This window comes from Mycena indigotica (assembly GCF_014461135.1).
Source record: "Mycena indigotica strain 171206Taipei chromosome Unknown Mind.scaff0002, whole genome shotgun sequence".
NCBI lineage: Eukaryota > Fungi > Basidiomycota > Agaricomycetes > Agaricales > Mycenaceae > Mycena > Mycena indigotica.
In genome coordinates, this window is record NW_023503001.1 from 4,200,700 (window position 1) to 4,222,954 (window position 22,255).

At 49.9% G+C, this 22,255-nt stretch overlaps 8 protein-coding genes across 8 annotated transcripts; 3 read left to right on the forward strand and 5 right to left on the reverse strand.

Moving 5' to 3' along the window:
- Positions 1-91: 91 nt before the first annotated feature.
- Positions 92-7,034, forward strand: MIND_00236600 (putative hydantoin utilization protein; the record flags this gene model as incomplete). Its single annotated transcript, XM_037359249.1, has 22 exons — positions 92-220; positions 266-303; positions 353-768; positions 825-1,662; positions 1,959-2,031; positions 2,077-2,445; positions 2,502-3,045; positions 3,098-3,246; positions 3,298-3,568; positions 3,617-3,969; positions 4,021-4,392; positions 4,428-4,755; positions 4,803-4,877; positions 4,929-4,946; positions 4,996-5,044; positions 5,093-5,274; positions 5,325-5,399; positions 5,448-5,496; positions 5,542-5,847; positions 5,895-6,229; positions 6,276-6,313; positions 6,363-7,034. 22 exons carry the CDS (start codon positions 92-94, stop codon positions 7,032-7,034), a joined length of 5,679 nt encoding a protein of 1,892 aa, XP_037224344.1.
- Positions 7,035-7,069: 35 nt separating this feature from the next.
- MIND_00236700 (Macro domain-containing protein) lies at positions 7,070-8,221 on the reverse strand (the record flags this gene model as incomplete). Its single annotated transcript, XM_037359250.1, has 7 exons — positions 7,070-7,190; positions 7,236-7,270; positions 7,322-7,339; positions 7,389-7,496; positions 7,547-7,673; positions 7,728-8,012; positions 8,064-8,221. 7 exons carry the CDS (start codon positions 8,219-8,221, stop codon positions 7,070-7,072), a joined length of 852 nt encoding a protein of 283 aa, XP_037224345.1.
- A 172-nt stretch (positions 8,222-8,393) lies between these two features.
- Positions 8,394-10,010, reverse strand: MIND_00236800 (uncharacterized protein; the record flags this gene model as incomplete). Its single annotated transcript, XM_037359251.1, has 8 exons — positions 8,394-8,613; positions 8,662-8,798; positions 8,850-8,993; positions 9,042-9,314; positions 9,370-9,539; positions 9,589-9,685; positions 9,731-9,873; positions 9,923-10,010. 8 exons carry the CDS (start codon positions 10,008-10,010, stop codon positions 8,394-8,396), a joined length of 1,272 nt encoding a protein of 423 aa, XP_037224346.1.
- Positions 10,011-10,323: 313 nt separating this feature from the next.
- MIND_00236900 (uncharacterized protein) lies at positions 10,324-13,435 on the forward strand (the record flags this gene model as incomplete). Its single annotated transcript, XM_037359252.1, has 19 exons — positions 10,324-10,422; positions 10,474-10,502; positions 10,551-10,656; positions 10,710-10,769; positions 10,822-10,938; positions 10,988-11,197; positions 11,246-11,378; positions 11,427-11,522; positions 11,570-11,592; positions 11,643-11,827; positions 11,885-11,949; positions 11,997-12,046; positions 12,093-12,110; positions 12,158-12,190; positions 12,240-12,278; positions 12,328-12,376; positions 12,427-12,470; positions 12,523-13,290; positions 13,346-13,435. The coding sequence occupies 19 exons, from the start codon at positions 10,324-10,326 to the stop codon at positions 13,433-13,435; spliced, it is 2,214 nt and encodes a 737-aa protein (XP_037224347.1).
- Positions 13,436-13,640: 205 nt separating this feature from the next.
- MIND_00237000 (uncharacterized protein) lies at positions 13,641-17,406 on the forward strand (the record flags this gene model as incomplete). The annotated part of the gene is made up of 12 exons (XM_037359253.1): positions 13,641-14,023; positions 14,073-14,282; positions 14,335-14,560; positions 14,616-14,662; positions 14,717-15,121; positions 15,170-15,203; positions 15,254-15,554; positions 15,600-15,732; positions 15,780-15,993; positions 16,047-16,445; positions 16,499-16,622; positions 16,673-17,406. The coding sequence occupies 12 exons, from the start codon at positions 13,641-13,643 to the stop codon at positions 17,404-17,406; spliced, it is 3,210 nt and encodes a 1,069-aa protein (XP_037224348.1).
- Positions 17,407-17,578: 172 nt separating this feature from the next.
- MIND_00237100 (uncharacterized protein) lies at positions 17,579-19,569 on the reverse strand (the record flags this gene model as incomplete). The annotated part of the gene is made up of 6 exons (XM_037359254.1): positions 19,267-19,569; positions 19,159-19,219; positions 18,907-19,111; positions 18,077-18,859; positions 17,910-18,029; positions 17,579-17,858 (listed from the first exon to the last, which is right to left on the reverse strand). Exons 1-6 carry the CDS (start codon positions 19,528-19,530, stop codon positions 17,579-17,581), a joined length of 1,713 nt encoding a protein of 570 aa, XP_037224349.1. The 5' UTR covers positions 19,531-19,569.
- Positions 19,570-19,708: 139 nt separating this feature from the next.
- Positions 19,709-21,118, reverse strand: MIND_00237200 (uncharacterized protein; the record flags this gene model as incomplete). Its single annotated transcript, XM_037359255.1, has 4 exons — positions 19,709-19,807; positions 19,857-20,799; positions 20,853-21,053; positions 21,099-21,118. 4 exons carry the CDS (start codon positions 21,116-21,118, stop codon positions 19,709-19,711), a joined length of 1,263 nt encoding a protein of 420 aa, XP_037224350.1.
- A 63-nt stretch (positions 21,119-21,181) lies between these two features.
- On the reverse strand, positions 21,182-22,191 carry MIND_00237300 (uncharacterized protein; the record flags this gene model as incomplete). Its single annotated transcript, XM_037359256.1, has 5 exons — positions 21,182-21,241; positions 21,286-21,556; positions 21,609-21,918; positions 21,968-22,051; positions 22,101-22,191. 5 exons carry the CDS (start codon positions 22,189-22,191, stop codon positions 21,182-21,184), a joined length of 816 nt encoding a protein of 271 aa, XP_037224351.1.
- Between the last annotated feature and the right edge of the window lie 64 nt (positions 22,192-22,255).

Sequence of the window (22,255 nt, forward strand, 5' to 3'; positions counted from 1 at the left end):
CGACACAGCTATGATGCATGTGCTCCCCCTGCCATAGGTTACAGCTATGGTCAAGCCATAAAACGTCCCGCCTAGCTTGTTTCTTCATCTCATGGCCGAGCGAAGACCCCATGTTTGTATCGTCGGTGCTGGTATTTCAGGTTTACGCTGCGCCGAAAAACTCCTGTCCAGTGGTTTCCAGGTGACAATTTTAGAGGCACGTAACCGAATCGGAGGCAGAGTTTGTGATTGGTCTTGTTTTTTCGCGTCAACTGAAGTGGTTCAGATTTGTCAATCGGATGCCTTGGGTTATACCGTCGACCTGTATGTTCTCTGCTCGATTCTATCAGCCCTGATTCCGATGTTCTTGTAGTGGTCCCAACTGGATCCACGCGTGGACCGACTCTGACGAGCCCCATCCAATTTTCAAGCTCGCCCAGGACACACAGACGCCAGTGCACTATTGGAATAACAAGCAACTCATTTTTGACTCTGAAGGAAATGCACTGCCTGCTGAACTTGGTGAACGGCTGTCGACTTTGCTGTGGGAGATCATTGAAGATGCTTTCAACGTCAGTGAAGCGGCCCACAAAGCAGACGGGGGCAAGTCGATTGACGCTGGGGACTCTCTATACGACCATGTTAAGCGGGAGGCCGCGCGACGCCTGGAGGATCCAAACGAGCAAAAGTTGCTGATCCAAATGAGCGAGATGTGGGGAGCTTATGTTGGAGAGCCTGTTTGGAAGCAGAGCTTGCGTTTTGCTTGGATGGAGGAATGCTGTGGCGGTAGTAAGCATTTCGTTTGTGCTTTGTGTGTGGTGGTCTATTCTAACCCGTTCTTTTAGTTGAAATGTTTGTAGAGTCAAACTATTCTCAGATCCTTGATCGCTGCTCGGCTCCTGCGATGTCCAGTGCTGAAATTCGCCTCAATACGTATGTTACGCATATCGACACACCAGGCGACCTAGTCACCGTTATGACGGCAGATGGAAACTGCCTTACTTTTGACCAAATTGTTGTCTCAACGCCTCTTGGCTGGCTTAAGCGGAATCTAGCAAGCTTTTCGCCCCCACTCCCACCAACAATATCCAGCGCCATCACCAACCTTGGCCTGTCTCAACTAGAGAAAGTCTACATCACCTTTAGCAGTGTGTTTTGGACCTCAAATCCTCAAGCGGATGTGTTTCCGTGCTATGCCAACTGGCTGACGCCTGCGTATGCGACAGAGACGAATCCGATTGGTTGGCCACAAGAAATTTGGGATCTTTCGACATTCAAACCACCTAATAATCACCCGACGTTACTATTCTATCTTTACGGGGACTGTTCAAGGCATATCGTCGATCTGGTTCATGACAAGCCTGACGATGAAAAATACCGTCTTCTCGATGACTTTTTCAGGCCCTATTACTCTCGGCTTCCCGGGTTTGAGCCAAACAGCGCTGCTTGTCGACCTATCCGCATACTTGCAAGCGAATGGGCACGCGACGAACTTAGTGGAGGGGCAAGCTACTGCAATTTTCCAGTGGGTTCGCAGAGTGCGGATCAGGACGTTCTTGCTTTCAGGGCTGGATGTGAAGAGCGTCGATTATGGTTCTGTGGAGAGCATGCAGCACCATTTGACGAGTGCGGGACAGTCGCCGGGGCATATCTTAGCGGCCAGAAAGCAGCAGAGAATATATTGTCCGTGTATCGTCAGAAATGATCAATTCAGCATCACGTGTCTATGAACAAGCTTGACCTCGTATTTTTTTCCACTTGATATCGAATTGCTTGCCCGCTCCCCATGCGACTCCACGCAGTTACGTTTGGTCTCATCGGCTGCCGAAAGAAGTGTTGGCTGCGAGTAAAAACTTTTGCGATAAGTCGACTTATCTTGAAACCGTGGGGTTCGCTGCCCAGTTTAGAACAGCGATATAGCTGGCGACTATCTATGAGTGGCCCACGGCCTTTCCCTGAAAGAATCACTGACCATTTAGGACCTCGATGAGCAGCAACTACCGACTCGGTGTCGACGTAGGTGGTACCTTTACCGATGTTCTCTTGTTGAAGGTCAGTTTCCCTCTGACTGCCTGACATGACCCATGTCTTCTCTAGGTAGATACCGGTCAAACATGGCGCACAAAAATATCGAGCACTCCCGAAGACCAGTCACTTGGTGTCCGTGCCGGAATTGACAAAGTTCTAAACCAAATTCCTGACGGGTCGAATATTGTCCTTCAAGTCGTGAATCATGGAACTACAATTGCTACCAATGCCCTCTTGGAAGGTCAAGGAGCCAAGGTTAATGCCACCTGCATAATTTTCGTCGTATTCATTGTTCAACTCCCCTTTCAGGTCGCTCTAGTTGTTACGGAAGGCTACCGCGATATTCTGCAAACCCGAAGGTCGCAAGTGCCTGGAGGCGAGTTGAAAGAAGTGCCTAACTTAGACCAAATGGCTAATAGTCATGCCAAGGCCTCGCAGGTTGGATCACCTGGAAGAAACCCGAGCCGCTGGCTGGCCTTGAAGTGACGATCGAGGCTCCCGGACGTATTTCAACAGAAGGACATCAAGTCCGTCCATTCGAACCAGTGATTTTCAGGGAACGAGTACGAGAACTCGCCAAACAGAAGCCAGAGGCCATAACAGTTAGCTTGATCAACTCGTTTGCTAATCCTGTCCAGTATGTTGCCTTGTCATTGATGGTTCCACATCTTGCTCACTCATTTAGTGAGCACGCTGCTCTTCAAATAATCTCCGAAATTATGCCCGATGTACCCGTCTCTCTGAGCTCGGACGTTCTCCCTGAGGTAATGGAATACGAGCGTGCCGTGACGACGGTCTGCAATAGCTATCTGAAGCCTACTGTTGACACGTATCTGCATCATTTACTTGCCAGCCTGCAAGGCAAGACCGAACATCTCCGCATCCTTCGCTCAGATGGAGGCCTTAGTTCTGTGGCACTTGCGACTCGTTACCCGGTGACTCTTGCTCTCTCTGGGCCTGCTGGTGGAGTTTCTGGAGTCGTAACCTCAATCGCTGCGCAAACCAAATATAAGAATTTAATTACCCTCGACATGGGAGGTAAACGACTAACACCATGGCTGAATAATCGATTATTCTAACTTGCTCACAGGAACCTCAACCGATGTAGCTCTGATTCAGAATGCTACGCCACAGCTCCGTCGAGAAACCCACATTGCCGATATTGTCGTCGTTCGGAGTCCTTGTGTTGATGTTCGTACGGTCGGTGCTGGAGGAGGAAGTATAGCACATGTCCCAAAGGTTTCCGGCTTCCACCTCGAATATGCCAGGCTAACTTGGAGCTATTGGTAGGTCACCAAATCTCTGCGTGTGGGTCCAGAAAGCGCTGGAGCCGTCCCAGGTCTGCATCTCGCCACCAACCTCTCACCATTCACAAATGGTTCAGGTCCTGCTTGTTATGGAAAGGGCGGTCCTGCGACTGTGAGCGATGCTAATGCGGTCCTTGGATTCCTCCCAGAGTTTCTTCTAGGAGGTTCATTCAGACTTGATCTCGATGCAGCACGCTCTGCTGTTCAAAAAACGGCCGACGATTTGGGATTGAGTTTATTTGAAGCAGCCGCAGGTGGTTATTCTACTTGATATATTGAATGCCCTCGATTGACCAAACCAGGCATTGTTCGCATTGCTAACGAAACTATGCTCGGTGCTCTACGCCTTGTTTCTATCGAACAAGGTTACGATCCTCGAGACTTCAGTCTCGTTGCCTTTGGAGGCGCCGGTCCTTTGCATGCCAACGCTTTGGGCGTACTCCTACATACGTTTCCTGTTATTATCCCTCCTTCCCCAGGTGTTCTGTGTGCGTGGGGAGATGCGACTACGCGGCTGCGACACGAGGAATCACGCACATTTATTCGCAACCTGAGTGTAACTGAGTCAGAGGAAATTCTGACGGGCTATGCTGAGCTATTGGTCAAAGCGCAAAGCATCATGCTTGAGGAACAGGGTGTCTCTAATGACTCTCAGGTAATAGCTCTTCTCCCTTGTTTTTTTTTTTTTCTACTGGATCTTCGATAGGTTTGCAAGTATCAAGCGGATCTGCGTTACCTCGGCCAAGCTATCACAATTCCTGTCGATGTACAACCCGCACAAATCAAGGACAACGCTATTTGCCATCTAACTAGTCTTTTTGAATTCGCCCATGAACAGGCATTTACATTCAAACTTTCGAGCCCCATCGAGCTAATCAACCTGCGAATCATTGTTGAAGAGACACTGCCTGACTTTCGCCTCCAACCATTAGAGAGGGCTGAAACCATTGAACCGTCAGAGTCTTTGATTGTGACAAGAACAACTCTTATATGCTCCGGCATCCATTACCACGATAGCCCTATTTGGATGCGTACCCTGTTGAAATGGGGGCATATAGTGCATGGTACAGCGAGTAACGTCTGACCTCTCTCCTCTGAACGGTCCCATTCTAGGTCCTTGCATTATCACTGAAATGGACAGCAATACATTGTTCGATTCCTTCACCTTACCGTCTCTCTCGATTCACTTTCAATAGAGTGTTGCCCGGTTACAAAGCCGAAGTTGACGAAGTCGGCAACTTACTGATCTGGGAGTCGTCTGAGGCATCTCAGGCCAAAAATGATTCGGAAGACGACGCTGAACTGGACACAGTGATGGTCGATATTTTCGAGTCTGCGCTGAGAAACGCGCGAAATGAGATGGATACGGTGATGATACGCGCTTCTATGTCGCCCGCTATTCGTGAGCAAGTCGATGAATTCAATGTTATCGCTGAACCCGGTTGGTCTTAATATCTTCCTGACACCGTAGAACTGAAGTACAGCTAGGTGGTAAAATGATCGTGGGACAATTTGGAAGTTTCATTGGCCAGTTTTTGGAGCGCTGGAAAGGCCCAATTGAAGGTATACGATTATTTGTAAGCATTCATTGACATAATCCAAAAATCCAAACAGAGGGGGACATATTTCTTGGTACAGTTTTATTCTGCTGGATTATCCAACCTTAATTTGCATCTGACAGTGAATGACCCGTACTCAGTGGGCGGAAGCATATCTCATCTCAACGATTGGTATGGCTCTTAGTTGGCTCAAAAAAGTCACCATTGACTGTTTTACAGGCTTATCGTTCTCCCCGTCTACTCAGAGGATAGCAAACTTATTGCTTGGTGCTCTAACTTTGGCCATATGACAGACACAGGCCAGTTACTCGTTTTGCGCCACGCGAAATACCTTACTCAAACTGACACAGGTGGCTCAGTGCCAGGATCGCTGCCAACCGGGGCCATGAGTGTGTTCGAGGGTAATCGTCTTCATTTCAACTCCTCGACAATTCATGCCCATGGTGCATAGAAGGACTGCAAATCCCCATCACCAAAATATGTAGCCGTGGAGTTTGGAACGAGCAACTTATGGAGCTCATTTACCGTACGCTTTTCCTCTTCGCAGTTACGATCTCTTCTTATTAGTGACCAGGTAATGTTCGCCTTCCGGAGTGGAATCGATGTGACACCGCTGCTCTTGTGTAAGCGTTTGTTAGTCATGCTCTCAGAATAATGTACGTGTCTAGCGCTGCCTGTACGCTAGCTGGGCGACGGATGAAGCAACTTTACGAGCGATTCGGCGATGCCAACTATTTTGCAATAATCAGTGAATTACTCGAGCGGAATCGCAGAGCTATAGGCACGCTTATCCAACACGTGATACCAGATGAAGATGTCTATTTCTTCGACTACATCGATGACGACGGCCGTGGTACTGGCCCTTGGAAAGTCGCATGCACCATGTACAAGCAGGACGGGATTCTCAACTTTGACTTTACCGGAACCGACCCCCAGAGTCCTTCCTCCATCAATTATGTGCTTAGTCATAACATGTGACCATCCTCCTCCTTGAATCACACCTGCTCAACATCGTCTATAGGTTCAAAATGTTTGTTGGCATTTACTTAATCACCGTGTATGACCCCCCCTGCGTTGTGAACGACGGTTTCCACGATCTTATCAAAATTCACATTCCCGAAGGCACTCTCTTGAATCCAGTCCGACCTGCGGCATTATCTACGCGAACCCATCTCTTGGGCCGAGTTATGGACTTGCTTTCCGGTCTTCTCGGGCAGAAAAATCCTCAATATTTGACTGCCGGAGGGTTCTCCGATTCGCCCCATTTTATGTATTCCGGTTATCGCGAAAACGGGCGATGGTTCCAGCTTTACCAAATCGGATTCGGTGGTGTCCCTGCGAGACCCCACGGCGATGGTATGCATTTTCCCTCTTTGTCTGATAGCTTTCTCATAGCTCAAAGGAATGGATGGTACCTCTCTCTGGCCAGCCATGAAATCAGTGTGTGGTTTGGCATTTAGATCGGTGTTCTGATCCGATACTTTCAAAGGTCCCAAACGAGTTTCTCGAATTATATTTCCCTCTTCGGATTGAAGAATACTGCACAGTGACAGACTCTGGCGGCGCTGGCCTCTTTCGTGGCGGAAACGGGCAAAGAATATGCTATCGCTTCCTTGAACCTGGCGAAATATCATTGCACGATGATCGCTGGTTGCTCAAGCCTTTTGGAGTTATGGGAGGAGAGCCAGGAGGAAGGTCGTCCAAAGTTTTGGTTCATTACAGCTCTGGACGAAGAGAGATTCTTCCCAGTAAACAAGACCACATCAAGGTAGAGCAAGGCGACGTTTTGGAATGGCAGACATGGGGAGGCGGAGGGTACGGTGACCCCTTGTTACGCGATGCAAAATTAGTTGCGCTGGAGGTTCACCGTGGCCTGGTGTCTTTTGAAGGAGCCAAGCGCTATGGCGTTGTCGTATTGCCTGACTTTTCAGTTGACGATGCCGCGACCAATTGTCTGCGATCACAGATGGCTGGCACTAGGCAAAGCAACCGGCTGGATGTGTTCAATCGAGGAGGAACCGTTGCTGAATTGTGTTCAAAGGCATTTGAAGAGACAGGCCTTCATAGGCCGAGACCAGTGGGGGAAGTGCCTCTTCGCGGTCCCATGACTGGATTACCCCACATACGCGCTTGGATGAAGGCTCATGGTCAGATCAAGTAATTACAACTACAATGCAGATACCGAAATGAGAAAGTTTACGAAGCCTCTTCTGGAGCATCAGGAAGCTGGGAAAGCTCCTCCGAGACAGGTTGCTGTTCTGCAGGCTCATTGGTCGTTGACTCTTCCTCCAGCGGGAAATACTCGGGAATAAGGGTCCTAGGAAAAATAAGACCATGATTAGACGGTACAACGACCAGTTACTCGTAGACCTCTTTGTCCTTGTTGCTCCAAACAACCTAGAAACGCGTTCAATCAACAGGTTCCTTGCGATGGAGGCTGCAGCTCACAAAGATTATTCGGTCGAGCTAGCTTGGCATTAATGGAGGCGTACAACGAGGAACAGAGCCCACTTACTTTGCCTCCGTGTTCTGACTCACAGAATTGGTGGACTGTCTCCAACGCTATGTGCGTGGCGTCGACGATAGGGTACCCATATATGCCGGTGCTGATAGATGGAAAAGCCTGTGTGGGGCAATAAATCGGGATTGAGGCAAAGAATGAAGGAGACGGACGATATGCTTTAGGCCATTCTCGACTGCGATGTCGAGACTGGTCTTGTAACAAGAAGCAAGCTGTTTTGCGCGGTTCTCCACGTCGGATCGCGAGTAGACAGGCCCAACGGCATGGATGATGTGTTTGCTAAACACGCGTTTTAATCTGGGGGAACGAATGATTGGAATGTAGACAACTGACGAGGGCAGCTTGTAGGCCTTTGTGATCTTAGCGCCGCCAGTGTCGCAGCCACCCAGAGTCTCACCTTTCGCCCGGATCAGACGAGGGAACGTTGGATGGGTGAAGGAAACTTGCATTCTGCGAGTAGTTGCGGTCCCGCTGGATTTGAGTAAACAACCGATGAAGAAAGAGAATTCAGTCAAACCTGCTGAGTGGATCGCGCCATCTACTCCGCCTCCGCCCAACAGACTCCGATTGGCGGCATTGACGATGGAGTCAACCTCCATTGCGGTTATATCTCCTTGGCTGATCACCGATGTGAGTCTCGAGCCAATTAGCCCAAATATAATTCCTCACAAGAGCGAGACGCGAGTGAGGAATGTTGCGTTTGCCGTGTGTCGGGGAGTCGTTTTATTGGGTTTAATTTTTCCTTTCTCATACTGGGCAGCAACAGTGAGGATGTCTGACAAACGGACGATGGGGTCTTCCTCTGAATCAGAGCTTGAATGGGACATGGATAACGACCTGGAGATCACGTGCTAAGTAGTGAATGGCGGCTAACTAAAGAACGAATGTAGTACATATTTTCCGATACAGATAGTGAAACGAGAGCCGCCAGCGCCTCGAGCCCTGAATGACTAGTCGTGATTAATAGAGCTATTAGTAAGTTGGTTCCTTTCAATGGTATCATGGCGGAGTGTAAGCCCTGGCAGGGACACTGGGTACTGGGTGGTCATGGTGGGCTCCATCGAACATGGGAGACCCTGCTTGTGACCTTTCAGCCATTGTTGCTGTGTGGGATGGTGCCAGTGTCCGGTCACTGTCATCGGAGCCAACAGTGACGATTGGTTGGTTATGCGGGTAGTAGGACATCCTCTTGGATTGCATGAAGTCATAAACGGTGAACCTAGCGGAAAATTTGAGCAATCTATCAGTCATCAGACTTAAAACGCACTTTTCTTCCAATTCTCGGAGCTCGGGTTTGAGCTTGTCGAGGTCGGCGTTGGCTTTCCGTTTCGTATGGGTCAATGGTTTCTCAACCATCAGGAACTCATCAAGCTCATGAGATACGTCAAAGTTGGCGGCTTTCATCTGGCCGAAAGTCAATACGAATTATTCTCGCCAGAACTAGGCACTACGCACGTCAGGGACGAAAGGCGGCTGCGCTTCCTTGCTTTGAAGATCGTCCCACTTGATGGCAGCAAACCATGGGTGCTGTTGGATATCTTCAATACCTTGGCTGTCAGAGCGACAACCTAAGCGAAGGGCAGGATCCCTTTCGATGAACTGTGAACAAGTTAGAGACTTGAAACTGCAGTCAAGTCCAGGACTAACCCCTTTCAAGGCCTTAATACCTGCGTCCGAAACCTTGGACCGGGCATCTTCAGGGAATTTTAATGGGTCTTTGAGGATTGACTGGGTCATGCGATCCGAGGTACGACCGTCAAATGGTCGACGATGGAAGAGGAGCTCATATGCTGTTACGCCGAGACTCCACCAGTCAATTGCCCAGTTGTAGCCAGTTCGTCCAACAACTTGAGGCGCCATATAAGCCATGGAACCAGCGACGCTCGTGTGTAATCTTCGTTCAGAATAGTGAATAGCAACCTGGGGGTTTGTTTGAGGCTTGAAAAATTAAACGAAAAGAGTGCGGAATGCTCACGTTAAAGTCAGTAAGGTGGGCATGACCCATGGCATCGAGAAGGATATTATCGGGTTTAAGGTCGCGGTGAATGATCTTCTGTCGGTGGAGATACTCCAAGGCACAAGAGAGTTCAGCAATCCAGAAGCATACAACGTCCTCCGGTATTGAGCCTCGACGTTCAAGGTGGACTAGAAGGAGTTGTTGGAGCAAGAGGTAGAATGATAAGCAACAACGTACATCGCAGGTCTCCACCCAACATGAGGTCAAGAACGAAGAAACAGTTCTCGTCGTCCTGGAAGGCATAACGCATGTTGACAATGAAAGTATGGTCAATCTGTGGTTATGATAAGGTGAGGGAATGAGGCAGGTAACGACGAACTTCTTCCAGTAAACGACGCTCCTGTATCACGTTGGCGACCGCCTTTTGTCGGATGCACCGGGTCTTGTCGATATATTTGAGGGCGTATAGTTTTTTGGTGGGTTTGTGCTCGACCACGCGAACTTTGCCGAAAGCACCTTTACCTAAAATGAAGAATGAGCCACCTTCCAGGCACTCAAGCAAGCAACTAACCGACCGCGCGATGGAGATCGAAGTGGTAGAGTGTAACCTCGGCATTATAGTCGACAGGCTCAGAGAGGCAACAGCAAACGGCGCCCATCGTAGCGCTTCGAGCCTACAGGACAAGGGAAAGTGAAAGAGGAGGAGGTGAAAGAGACAGACGACACAGATCACCTATAATAGAAAAAGAACGACCAGCGTGAGAATCAAATTACAACAGACCCCTCTTTCAGTCCAAAACCTTGAACCCAATCCAGTAGCCTCCGAACTCGCGCTCTTCACCTCTGCTGTGAATTCCCCCCTCCTCCTCCTACTCGACAAAGAAAACAATGTGCTGCTCTTTACACCAACTCTGAATCCAAACTTTGGTGTACCCGTAACCACGCCTTTTGATCCGTCTCGCCTTCACACACATGGACCACGAAGACCAGCACCAGCCTCTCTTGGCTCCCACCGATCTTGCCTCCATCCCAGTCTACCCTCTCATACCTGCAATTCGTAAAGATGTCATTGTAAGACCCGTTGTCCACGCTTCGCTTCCAGTTTTATCTCAGTCGTTTCAGGAAACAATCGACAGTGCTCTTAGCTGGGAGTAAACCCTCTTTGTTGTTTTTCTCAGCTATTTTCTGATAGTTGAAAGCCAACTGACTGCCGCCGACGTCAACTTTGCCATCGTCCGCCCTCTTGTCCTCAAGTATGCAAGACTGAAGAATATGGCCTCGGTCTATGCCTGTCTCGTGAACCGAGTGCGACATGTTGCAGTCAAAATAGACCATCAAAAGATTGATTGCTGTCTCAGGCGTACTTCTTGGGCGAGTCCGAAAACAATCTGGCATATGCAGGCGTCATGTTATCGCGTGTAAAGTCACCATCCAGACCGCCGAATTCGCTGTCGTTGATGAATTTTCTAGGCAACATTCTGCGAGATACTGGCGATGAAACTTATGGGTCACTTTGCCTCCAATCGCCTTTCCCTGGCTGCTGTGTTGACCACGGCATGGAGCCCTCTGTCCGGTGCTTCTGCTCAAGTTTGTCTGGTAGCGGGTCCACTCTCCATACTCATTCTATATATGCTAGGTCGTCGAAGAAGTTAAACAAGTTCTTGGCAGCAAGGCGAACGTGAATGATGGCCAAAGCGCCCTCGAAATGGCTATCAGTACTGATGCCAAACACTTTGTGTCCTCGCCAGTCTCGCAAGCGGTCGTCAACGATATCTATGCAGGCCGTATCGTTTTCGCTCATGCAGCAACGAGCAGGTCGATGTTGGCCGACAATTACAAGCCGAGGGTAAGCATCCATTCTCACCTTCTAATACTACACTCCTAATTCAACTAGGGCATTCAAGTCTACGACTGTCGCGATGCACCTTTCCTTGACCATTACAGACTTCGAGTTCCTCGGTATGGTGCGATCCTGGAATTTCTCAACTTCACCTGCTTGCTTGTTACGTTTATCCTCTGTTTATCCAGTGAGTTGGATCTGTTTTACGTGGTTTATCCAACTTACCGCTGATCAGACCAAAACTACGACAAGGTTACCCTCTGGGAAGCCGTCTTCTTCGTGTTCGCCGCAGCGTTTGCGCTTGAAGAGTACACTGCCTCCAATGAGCATGGTGTGTATTCGACTTCCGTTGCGAACATCATCCCAATGAATACTTAGGTTGGATCATCTACATTGCCAATGTGCGTGAATTTTATGGACCGAGTGTAGTCTGTCACGTGATCTCCGGTAGATGTGGAATGTGTTCGACACATCGTTCGTTGTCATTTTTCTCTGCTATCTGGGCATGCGCATCAAGGGCCTTGTCTATTCTGACTTGGCTGCGTCCGACCTTGCCTTTGACATTCTGGCCTGTGGGGCTTGCATCTTGTTCCCGCGATTGGCCTTCTTTGCGGTCTCTAACAATGTTGTCGTCTTGTGTGTTCCTCCAATGCGATCTTCCCGACGAGAATACCTCCTGATCAATACTAACAGGTCTCTTCGTGCAATGATCGCGGAGTTCATATTTTTCATGACTATCGCAGCCATATGTTTCTCAGGTAGATAGCTTTTACCGTTCATTGACTCTGGAGTCACGAGAAGCTAGGGCTGCTCTTCACACTTTGGACCCTAGGAAAAGCGACTTGGACGCTCAAGGTGTGTCGAGTTCAAACCCACAGACGATGAATGACAATGAGACCAGAAAATCGCGTGGCTTATGGTGAGTGATCAGCCACCTTAATGGTCGCAATACTCAATTGCTTGCAGGTGCAAATATGGTTCGGCAATAATTATCTTTCGGTATTCGCCGTCAACCCTTCATCTTGTGCCTCTCACTACATGTCTCTAGTTCACTCAAGCTGAATCTTTCCACCCCATTTTCGGCCCGGTAAGCGCAGCTCTTTCATTGGCCTTGCCACCTGATCAGCTTTCACCAGATTCTCATGACTGCGTTTGCTGCACTCTCCAATACATTACTATTGACCAGTGCGTGTCCCTCAACAAACCTCGCTAGTTTTTCGTTTTACCATACCTAGTTTTGATTTCGATTCTCTCGAATACTGTTGCTAGAATTGATGCAGTAAGTTCATCCATGTCGAGGCCTTGGGAACATCGCCAACCACCATCCACAGAACGCTACTCAGGAGCACTTGTTTCAGTTTACCATTACTACCCTGGAAGGGGTACAAGCCGACGCATTATTCTCTTACCAGCCGCCATTCAATCTACTGGCATTCATCCTGCTCAAGCCGCTGTCTTACGTAGTCTCCCCACGGAGACTTCACTCGTTGAACGTGTTGCTGATCAAGATCACATCTTTGCCAATACTGGTCGTAATCACCATCTACGAGCGATACCTTGCAGACGGCCAAGCTCTTCGCCAGTCCTCCAAGGACGCTGCTCATACCATTTTCAACAATCTACCCCGTCACATAAAGAACATGCCTTTCGTTGAGGCCCTTGTAGGATCGGCCTCGAGCAACTTATATGAGGCGATCTTTGAAGTGGATGCACCCCCTCCCACAGAGCTTTTCAACGAATCAGATGACGAGGATGAGAGACCACATTTACGCTCATTGGCATCACGTGAGTCCCTTGGTGTTTCGCCAGCACCCAGCACTCCAGTACGCCGACAACCATCACGGGTCAGCTATGGGACTCGTTCTCCACGCAGTCCTCGCGGATCCCCTGCTCGCCCTCGGCCAATGAGTGCTTTGGAAGTTGGAGGAGCCGAAGTTGGAGGAAGCCGCAGTCCTTTGGCTAGGTTTTTCGCTCACGTTGACCCTCCTGCACCGTCAAACAATGAATCAGCGACGTCGTTACGAAGAGTAGAAGCAATGCTCGAAGACATTCGCGATCTCCCAGTGAACAAGCTGAAAGATGAGATGCGGGAATTACAGGTATGCATGGTCTTGCTGAACTCCATTAAACGCAAGTTGAACATCACAACAACAGGAACGCCAGGCGCGCATTGAGCAACTGTTACTGAGTCTGACGCGGGGCATGAGGTCTAGCGATACGAGTACTAGTATCAAGCTGAAATAGTTTACGAAGAATAACACGATATGGACATGTCCCAATCTGAGTGACTGTGACATCTGTCACAGTGAAGTGAGGCTCGGATTCTTCGGACCGGATAACCGCCACTGTTTATTCTCTGTCATTTCACGGTTACGCCGCATGGATCAAACGCGCCTTCGCTTCTTATTCTTATATCTATACCACACACGCCTACCACCATATAGCAATTATGGCTTCTCCAGCCCGACTCGACATGTTATCCTCCTCATCGCGCCACCAACCTGGGCCATCGCGTCTTTCACCCATTACCCCCGTTACAGGCATTGTTTATCCTTCTGCCGACGAAACAGAGAATGTTTCTCAGTCCAGCACGCGACCTCAGACTTTGAGGCGGACATCCAAGCTGCTTCCCCAACCCAAGAAATCGATTGATGCGGCAGACGACCACGTTGCTCTCGATGACTTGTGGAGTGCTTTGCGTCGACAAAAAGAGCTCAAGATGGAGAAGGAGAAGGCAAAAGTACGCTCACTGGAGGATCACCGACCGACCATTAATGGGAGTGGCGATACATCGTCACCCTCACCACAACCAACGTCCAGTCTGAAGATCAGGTTTGTGGGCCATCTTTGGATCTTCTTTGTTGTCTAACAATGGCACAAGGAAAACCACACAACGAACTTCGCCGCCGCCACCACCCACAGCCGCACCTTCCCTAGCCAACGAGCGACGTTGGCTAATTGAAGATTTCTCTGAGAAAGATTCGTTCTTTCCCAACGCTCCCGATCCAAAGACTACAACCCCATCGCCACCGCCACCGCCACCGCATGTACCAACACCTCCATCCAGCGGGCTCAAAAAGAAGAAATCGATGTACTCATCCCGCTTATTTTCTGGTCTCCAAGTTTTGATTTTTGCTGTCTAGATTATCGTTCCAGGTTCTGAAGGAAAAGAATTCCGTGGTGGCCATCTTCGATCTCAAACTCATGGACAAGGAGGCAGTCAGAATATCGCACAACTTGGAGCAGAATGAAATCACGGTCAGTTGGGAAGTCTGTGAGAAGGAAACGTGGACAGAGGACGACTGCATCGTTCACCAGACAATGGAACGGTTGTACTATCGCGTTATCGAGCTCGCCGACGGCGTTGAGGTTAGTCATTTCGTGTTTGTCGCGTGTTAAGGAGTCCTGATCTTTCTTGGCGCAGTCCAGAGAAATCTACGCAGCAATGAAGAATGGCGATTTGTTACTGCGGTACCCACTTGAAGTGAATGGCTCAAGGTCTCGGGCATCCTGACTCAGACATAGACTACTTGCTCACCCATACGTATTTGTTGAAAGCATACTTACCCACCTTGTTGTACTTATCATTATCATTTTGGATGCCTCATTGAAACTGCGCCCTTTATTTCCCATTCAAGTTCGGATCACGTTGCGGGATGTTGGCCGCGCCGAGGACGCGCCTTATCAACACCTTGTCTCTTACCACCACCCTTCACGCGTCATGTCCTCCTCTCAACCTTGGGACGACGCTCAAGCGACTGTTGAAGACCCACTTGTTGCTGTTTTCCCATCTCCCACTCGCTCTCGCCATGCTCTCTCTCCACATTCCTTCAATATGCCACCAGACTCTCCCAGCGCTAGCGAACATGCACCTCTAATCGACCGACCCCAGCTCAAGAAGAAGCCATTTTACAGGCCGAGGCCATTATGGTTCATCCTTCCTCATTATTTGCTTCCGTTACTGACTCGTCCATACAGGTTAGTACCATTCGCATGCACAAGCGCATTGGTGGTGAGCAACCTTGTACTCGTCTTAATCAAACCAACGCTAAAGTCCTCCAGCGAGGCATGACGCTTGCGCCACGGGTGGAAGTCTTTTCCCAACTAAGTTGCTCGCGTTTACACCACCATTTCAATCACACCGAGTCTGCGTCACTTGTTCCTCCACATGCACAACTCTATTCCTCCCTTGACCCTCTTGGCCCGCAATTTAACCCGGACCCGACTGAACTCTGGGTTATTGTCGAACCTCAGCCAGGCGAAGACAAAGACAGACCGTGGGGAGACGACGAAACAGAGGATGACCCTAGAAGGGTTCCTTCAGCCCGATGCATGTCTGACGCAGCTGTCCAAGCTGATGCAGGTGAATTTCGAGTCTATCTAGCTCCACATTGCTCAAACAAATTAGCGCGTCTTCAGACTATATTCACGACCACAATGGGCCTTCTCAGCGCATTAACCACCGGCTGGTGGGGTCGCTTCGGTGAACGGCATGGACGCACGATGGTTCTGAGCTTCTCGGTATTCGGGCTTTTGCTGACGTATATCTCCTTTGGCTGTTCTCTTCTCTAAGTCTGACCATTAATAGGGACCTCATCTTCATTATTTCGTCCACTCCATCATCTCCCTTCTCCGCACACGGTCATAAGTTGCTTCTAGTGGCGCCAGTGATAGAAGGCGCGCTTGGAGGCTGGTCAACGCTCCAGTCAGCCATTTCAGCCTACATTTCAGATTGCACTTCAAACAGCAGTCGTGCTGGAGTGTTTTCGCGATTTTCTGGAGTGCAATTCATAGGCATTGGGGTATGTGCTTATACGTTTCGATTTTCAGAGAGAGTGCTGACAACTTTCCAAAGGTCGGCCCAATTCTCGGTGGATGGCTTATCCGTCATCCTATTCCATGGCTCACTTCCTTGCCACATCCCGGCCAGCCTCAAGTCGCCACTGTGACCTCTGTCTTCTGGGTCGCCGTGGCACTTCAGATCCTCAACTTGCTCGTTGTGCTTCTCATCGTCCCGGAGTCTGTCCACAAAGATAACGGAAAGGGCAAGGCTCGCGATATTTCTGATGGAGAATCTACTTCAGATGACACTGCTACCAAGGCCCCAGTGTCACGCGGAGTTTTCAGCGACTTTTTCAGTCCGCTGGCTATCTTTTTGCCTGTGCCATTACTCGTTGACGGCACCGTTCGTCAGCGGAAAGACTACAGTCTAACCTTTCTGGCTTGTGCCTTGTTTGCGTACATGCTGTCTGCCGTGAGTGTCTTATCGACAATTAATACGAGCCACAGTCAATTGACCGCCGACAGGGCCTCTATCAAATTAAGTACCTCTACGCGGGCCATGTCTATGGGTGGGGTGCCGAGCAGCTCTCCTACTATATTTCGCTCCTGGGATCCACCAGAGCAATTTACTTGCTATTCATTCTTCCTTGTACGAATTACTTTACTTCTTTCAATTATCTCCCTGATCTTTTCCCGCAGCCATTATCACCGCGTTAAAGCCCAAGCCGAAAGTTCCCAAGGATAAGGCGACAAAGCCGAAGCCCACCAAGGCCCATCTTGCACGCGAGATCAACTTTGACCTCAATTTGAGCCGCATTTCGCTGTGCATCGAGATTGTGGCGCTTCTGGCTGTTGCCTGCAGCCCCACTCCGCTCTACCAAGTCCACTCATTATATATGAACGACGTCAGCGCTGACTCGAAGAAATCGACCTTCCAGCATTCACAATCGCTTTTTGTCTTTGCCAGCTGGCTGCAGTGCATGGGTTCTGGCGCTGTCCCTGCTATCCAGAGCCTGGCGCTGTGTGTACTACAGGCCCGCTCGCTGGTGTCGCCCGATGCGGCCGAGGTTGATGCACGTGCCGGCACCCTTTTTGGAGCCCTCGCAGTCCTCCAGGCGAGCGGTCAGATGGTGCTTGGACCCTTGTTCTTTGGCTTGGTCTACAGTGGCACCGTCGCCGCATGTCCCAAGACAGTCTTTGTCACCGCGGTTGCCATTTTATTCGCCGCACTTGTTGCCCTTCTGCTTGTTCGCAACCCGCTTTCAGAATCGAGGGCCCGGTCTTTGAGCAAGATCAGTGCACGACGGCAACGGCGAATCAGTTGGGAAGAGGAACATCGAGGCAGGTCGAGGATTAGTAAGGATTTGCGGGGGTATGGGAGCACGATTCAGACTGCCCCACAGGCGTCTTCGAGCAAGACAGCGTCAGTATAGAGTGTAATATCTAGAACATATGTAGCCCTTACGTAATGTACTCAGTCACTAATTTAACCCACACGGCAACTTTGAATACAGAATTGAGGGGAGATAAGTAGCTAAAAATGAGTGTGTGGTACAGAGACACTAGACTATAACGCTGAGTACTAGTAATACATAACCTTCCTTCCTATGCAGTCACTAAATTTACTTTACTCGTAGCCCGCTCTGGCGGGACCGTCCTTTTGGCCAACTCAGCCCTCCGCTCCGTCTCCCACCGTAATAGCTCGTCCTTCAGACAGTTGACGCGGACTTCATTGACGGGGTGCGTCGAACTAGTGATTTTATGCACAAAGGATACTGAGGGGACCTCTTCTTTGCGCTCTGGCGTGGAAGAGCACTCTGTAGAAGAGCGATGCTCCCAGAAGGTGACCGCTTTTCGCGCATCATATCCAGCATGGGCGAGTAATCTAGAAAAAGTCATCAACTCCTACTCTCTCAAAGAAAGGAAGACAAAATACCGAGCAGAGACCACATCGGCTTCGATCTCTTGCTTCATGCTTGTGCAGTACTCTCCGACCTTCTCGAGCTCACCAGAGCCAAGCTTCCCGAGTTGGGCAACAGCATCATTCACAAATGGGCTAGATGGCAGGATAAGATGACGCTAGAAAATGAATTGGTGACGAACCCAAAGAACATCGTGAATGGGAATATGACGACGCGCACGACGTCAGCAACCATCGACATAACTCCCGGGATGATGATTGTGGCGGAAGAGAGGGTCTCGATGTGATGAGAGAGGACGAGATGTGCAAGTTCATGAGAAAGCAGGATAGCTAATTCTGCCGTCTGTGATTCAGTCGGAACTGGGTGGGAAGGCACAGGTGTATTGGGACCCAGGACGCCACCAAATAGATTGGAGAGTAGAGAAGGTTCGGGTTGAGGTGGCTTGATTTGCTCGTCAGGGGGAGGAGTGCGGGAGAGAATTTCATCAAGGAAACCCGAGTAGACGACGATTCCGCCTCCGCCATCCGGCCCGAAACCATAAGAGAAGGCGTTTGAGGCATCAGGCTTATCAACCACGAGCAAAGAGTAGGGTGGGCCAGGTATGGAGTGTGGAACTGGCGGGACTGTCCGATTACACATCCCTTCGCAGAACATGCGGAGATATTCAGTTGCCCTAGGCCGTGGTCGTAATGGATACTCCGCTGGGGGCGGAAGTGGGATGTCGCCGCGGCCACCAGTTGACCAGTCTTTGTAAGCACGTTCCTCGTCGATGAGGATTGGAATTGTGGTTTCTAGTCTACGGAGAGTGTCGCGCACCCAGCCGTATCTCCAGTCCGAGGGTGGAATAAGTTGAGCAGGGCCATCGTTTGAGAGAATTTCCCCGACTGCCTGGTACCAGCCAGGGCCAGCGAGTTGGTTGGCGATGTCGTCTTCTTCCTCTGGCGAAAGAACGATTAGTCGCCAGCTACGTATATGTAAGCCACGGTGACAGCGAGAAGTTGTCACCCATACCGGCCAGTGAGAGGAGTTCGCTCGAGGCTCGCAAAGATAGTGCCCCAGAAAAGAACGGCGGGTATAAGGAAAAGAGCGTGGAAGATATAGGTGCGTCGACGCATCTTCTGGAGCAACTGGTCTTGCTTTTCCTCAGATATTGGAAAGCCATGCAGGGCAGCGTGCTTCAGATGTCGTCGTGTTTTGTGGTTCTTAAACATAAGCACTAATCGGGGCGATTAGACCAGAATTTTCGTAGGACAATAGACACACCCGGTATAATCGTCAACACGATTCTACCCGCAGTTCTGACAAGCTCCATGGCTGCTGACGCCTGCGCCATCATCAGAATAGAAGATTGGCGGGAGGCAGGCAACGCACCTTGAGCACTCCTAATAGAGGGATCAGAGGCAATGCACTCCGACGTGGGGTCGAATGGAAGGCCGATGTTTGCTGTAATGGAGAGCGACAGCGGTAGCCAGCACTAGTTGGCAGTAGAGAATAGGCAATCGGATACTGGCGGAGTTGGGTGGGTTGTTGGAGTAGCGAAACATTCGGAGAACGAGTGTAGAGGGAGCAAAGTTGTCGGGCACGGGGAGAGGAGGAAAATCGGGGGCAACGAACAGCTAGACCATGTCGCAACATCGTGCATAGACGGGTCTGAGAGAAAGCCTGTTTCACTTGCATCCTCTCACGTGACATCGCAGATCACAACTTCGCGAAAATCGCCGAACTCCCCAGTCAGAATCGGGACCGTAGGCTTTTACACGGACATCTTCTCCGCAGGGATGAGATTACGACAAAAATGTCACGATAAGTACTTCTACGCTGATATGAAGGTTGCCTCGTTGTATAAAGTGCCCTCCACTTCTGTTGGCTCGCTTCCAGGCGCAGTGAGGGTCAGCTTTGCAGGGTTCAACCACTGTGACAATTTGTTAGCGTGTCAGCTAGAAAAGCGTCAGCCACCTTACCTGATAGATGTAAGGCTTGGTGCCGGCCACGTAATTGACGGCAAGCTTGATTACCCTTGGAATTTCTGCCAGGACATCGACCTTCTCAACGAGACCTTTGGGGTTCTCGTGGTTGCCAACATCAATGTGAACCTTGGCGGTATACGTCCCGGGTGACTCAGCAAGCAACGACAAACCGGCCCATTCATACTCCAGTTCACTCGGCGCAGCATAGCCTGTTTCTGGATCAAGTTGTGGTTTGAGTTGGGTGGCTCTGGATTTGACTGGTGCTTGATCGTTCACTTCTTCGTCTGGATAGCGCGTTTCTGCGGTCACCGCAGCCAACTTGTCTCCCACCACCACTGAACCGATATTGAGGACGACACCTCCTGATTCTGCCCCCTTCTTTCCATAGCCTTGAATAGTTGTCAGTTCCATCTGAAGAGCCGACACTCCACCAAGTTGTGTGCTTTGGAAGTGAGCAAAATTCCACGCCGCGGCGACCAGATTTGGTCGCATGCCTTGAATGGCATGAACAAACATACCCGCCCCTTGAAGTGACTCGGCAGCGCCATTACGGATAATGTGACCCGTTGCATAGTAGCGAGGCCAGAAGCGATGGACAACATAGCCATCAGGCTTTGCCAGATCTGCTCCGAAGTACGAGTAGCCACCCTTCTCCCCAGGTCCGACCTTCCAGCTATGTACCAACTTGGGTCGGGAAATCTCCAACGAGACTTGTAAGTCGGCAGCCAAATTTGCCCGAATAGTATATGATTCGGGGTATTCAGAGTCGGGAGCGCCGGCCTTGTGGGTGACCGAGAATTCGTCCGCCTTGCATGAACGTTTATCGAGATTTGGTGGCGGGTTGACGAAGTTATTGACGTTGATGGACTTCCAGATCGTTTCCTTTGTAGTTGGGTTGTAGATTTTGCAGGTAAACTGGATGGTCGGGTACCACAAGCTGTGATGGTTCGATGACAAGGTTTTGACGCGAAAAATCAATTGTTTGCGCACCCAACGGCCGAATGAATAATTTGCAGGATCATGAAAGTCCCATCGTCGCCGATCGTGTAGAATACTTGTGTTTCGGTCGTGAAACCAGAGTTAGCGCAAAGCCATTCGTTGTCCTTGGCTTCCAAAGGTCCAAACGTCTGGTCAGGAGGAGGTGACACAGGGTGGAAGGTCGGCGCAGTGGGATCAACTGGGGCAGATGTTCTACTCCATTGAGGGTCTTGAACGCTTCCAGCGCGACAAACTCACGAGAAAAACGAGGAGAACATGAGGGTTAGTTGAGACGGAAACTCCTTCGTGACATATTGTGACGCTTACGGACTACCTATCTACTAACTATCCGGCCGCGCTCGTTTGGCTGGCCCAGGTCTATCTTCATCGTTGGGAGACATCTAGCAATGTTCAGAAATTATCACATCACGTTGTGTTCACACACAGATGGATCGTCGTATTCAATGGCCCATTCAAAGTTACTCTGCTCCTCTGCAGGAGGCGCTGGTTCGCCCTCATTTGTGAGAATGGTGCGCACAAAATGAAGCGTCCCCTTTTCAACTGCCTCTAAGAGTTGCTTGTTCTGGTCGGCCTTCAAAGACGAGGGATTCTGTGATGGGATGGAAGGTGGCCAACCAACGAGTCGTACGCCATATATATTCAACAGCGATGGGTTAGTCCACTTCATTTCTGCATTACTGACACCACTGGCTGTTCTGCATTCGCCGTTATGTTGTTTCTCTAGAAAGCAACTAAATGAGTTAATACCTTAGCGCTTTGCGAACAGCTTCATATAGGTCAGATTTGACAGTGCGTGCATTGGTAGGGTTGGATTTAGCAGCAGCAGCAGAAGAAGGATTATGTGACTGAGTCTTGACACAGTGAGACTTGAAAGCCTTTGCACCAGCATCTCCTCCCCCTCGTAGCCCTCGCCAGTATTCTTTCCCAACGGTTGTACCACCAAGGAAGCTGGGTTGACTGTCGTCGGAGGGATCGACAGCAAGTACGAATGACTCTACGCCGACAGTAGACCCAAGAGACTCAAGCATGCGCGAAGTGTCTGAAAGAATGGTTTTGACTACTAGATGTTGGCGCTACTTGCTTATCGGCTGTGTAGACAAACTGACTTTGAACTGCCCGGTCTTGCGAGGTAGAGTGCTCTGATGAGAATAGGGATCGACTATAATATTCTGCCACAAGTTGGTGTGTTTCTTTGAAGGTCAATGATGATGCACTCGTATGAAGAACAACAGTCTGTACCGTCGAATGACCGATTTTCACGCGCAGCAAACGTACGGACCGAACTAGTGCAGAATGCCTCCAAACGCTCAATGAAGAGGTCGCGATCCATGGGCCCGTTGTTTGCTGTGTGTGTGAAGTAAGTGCGAGTCACGGTGTGACGGACCAAGCTCTAA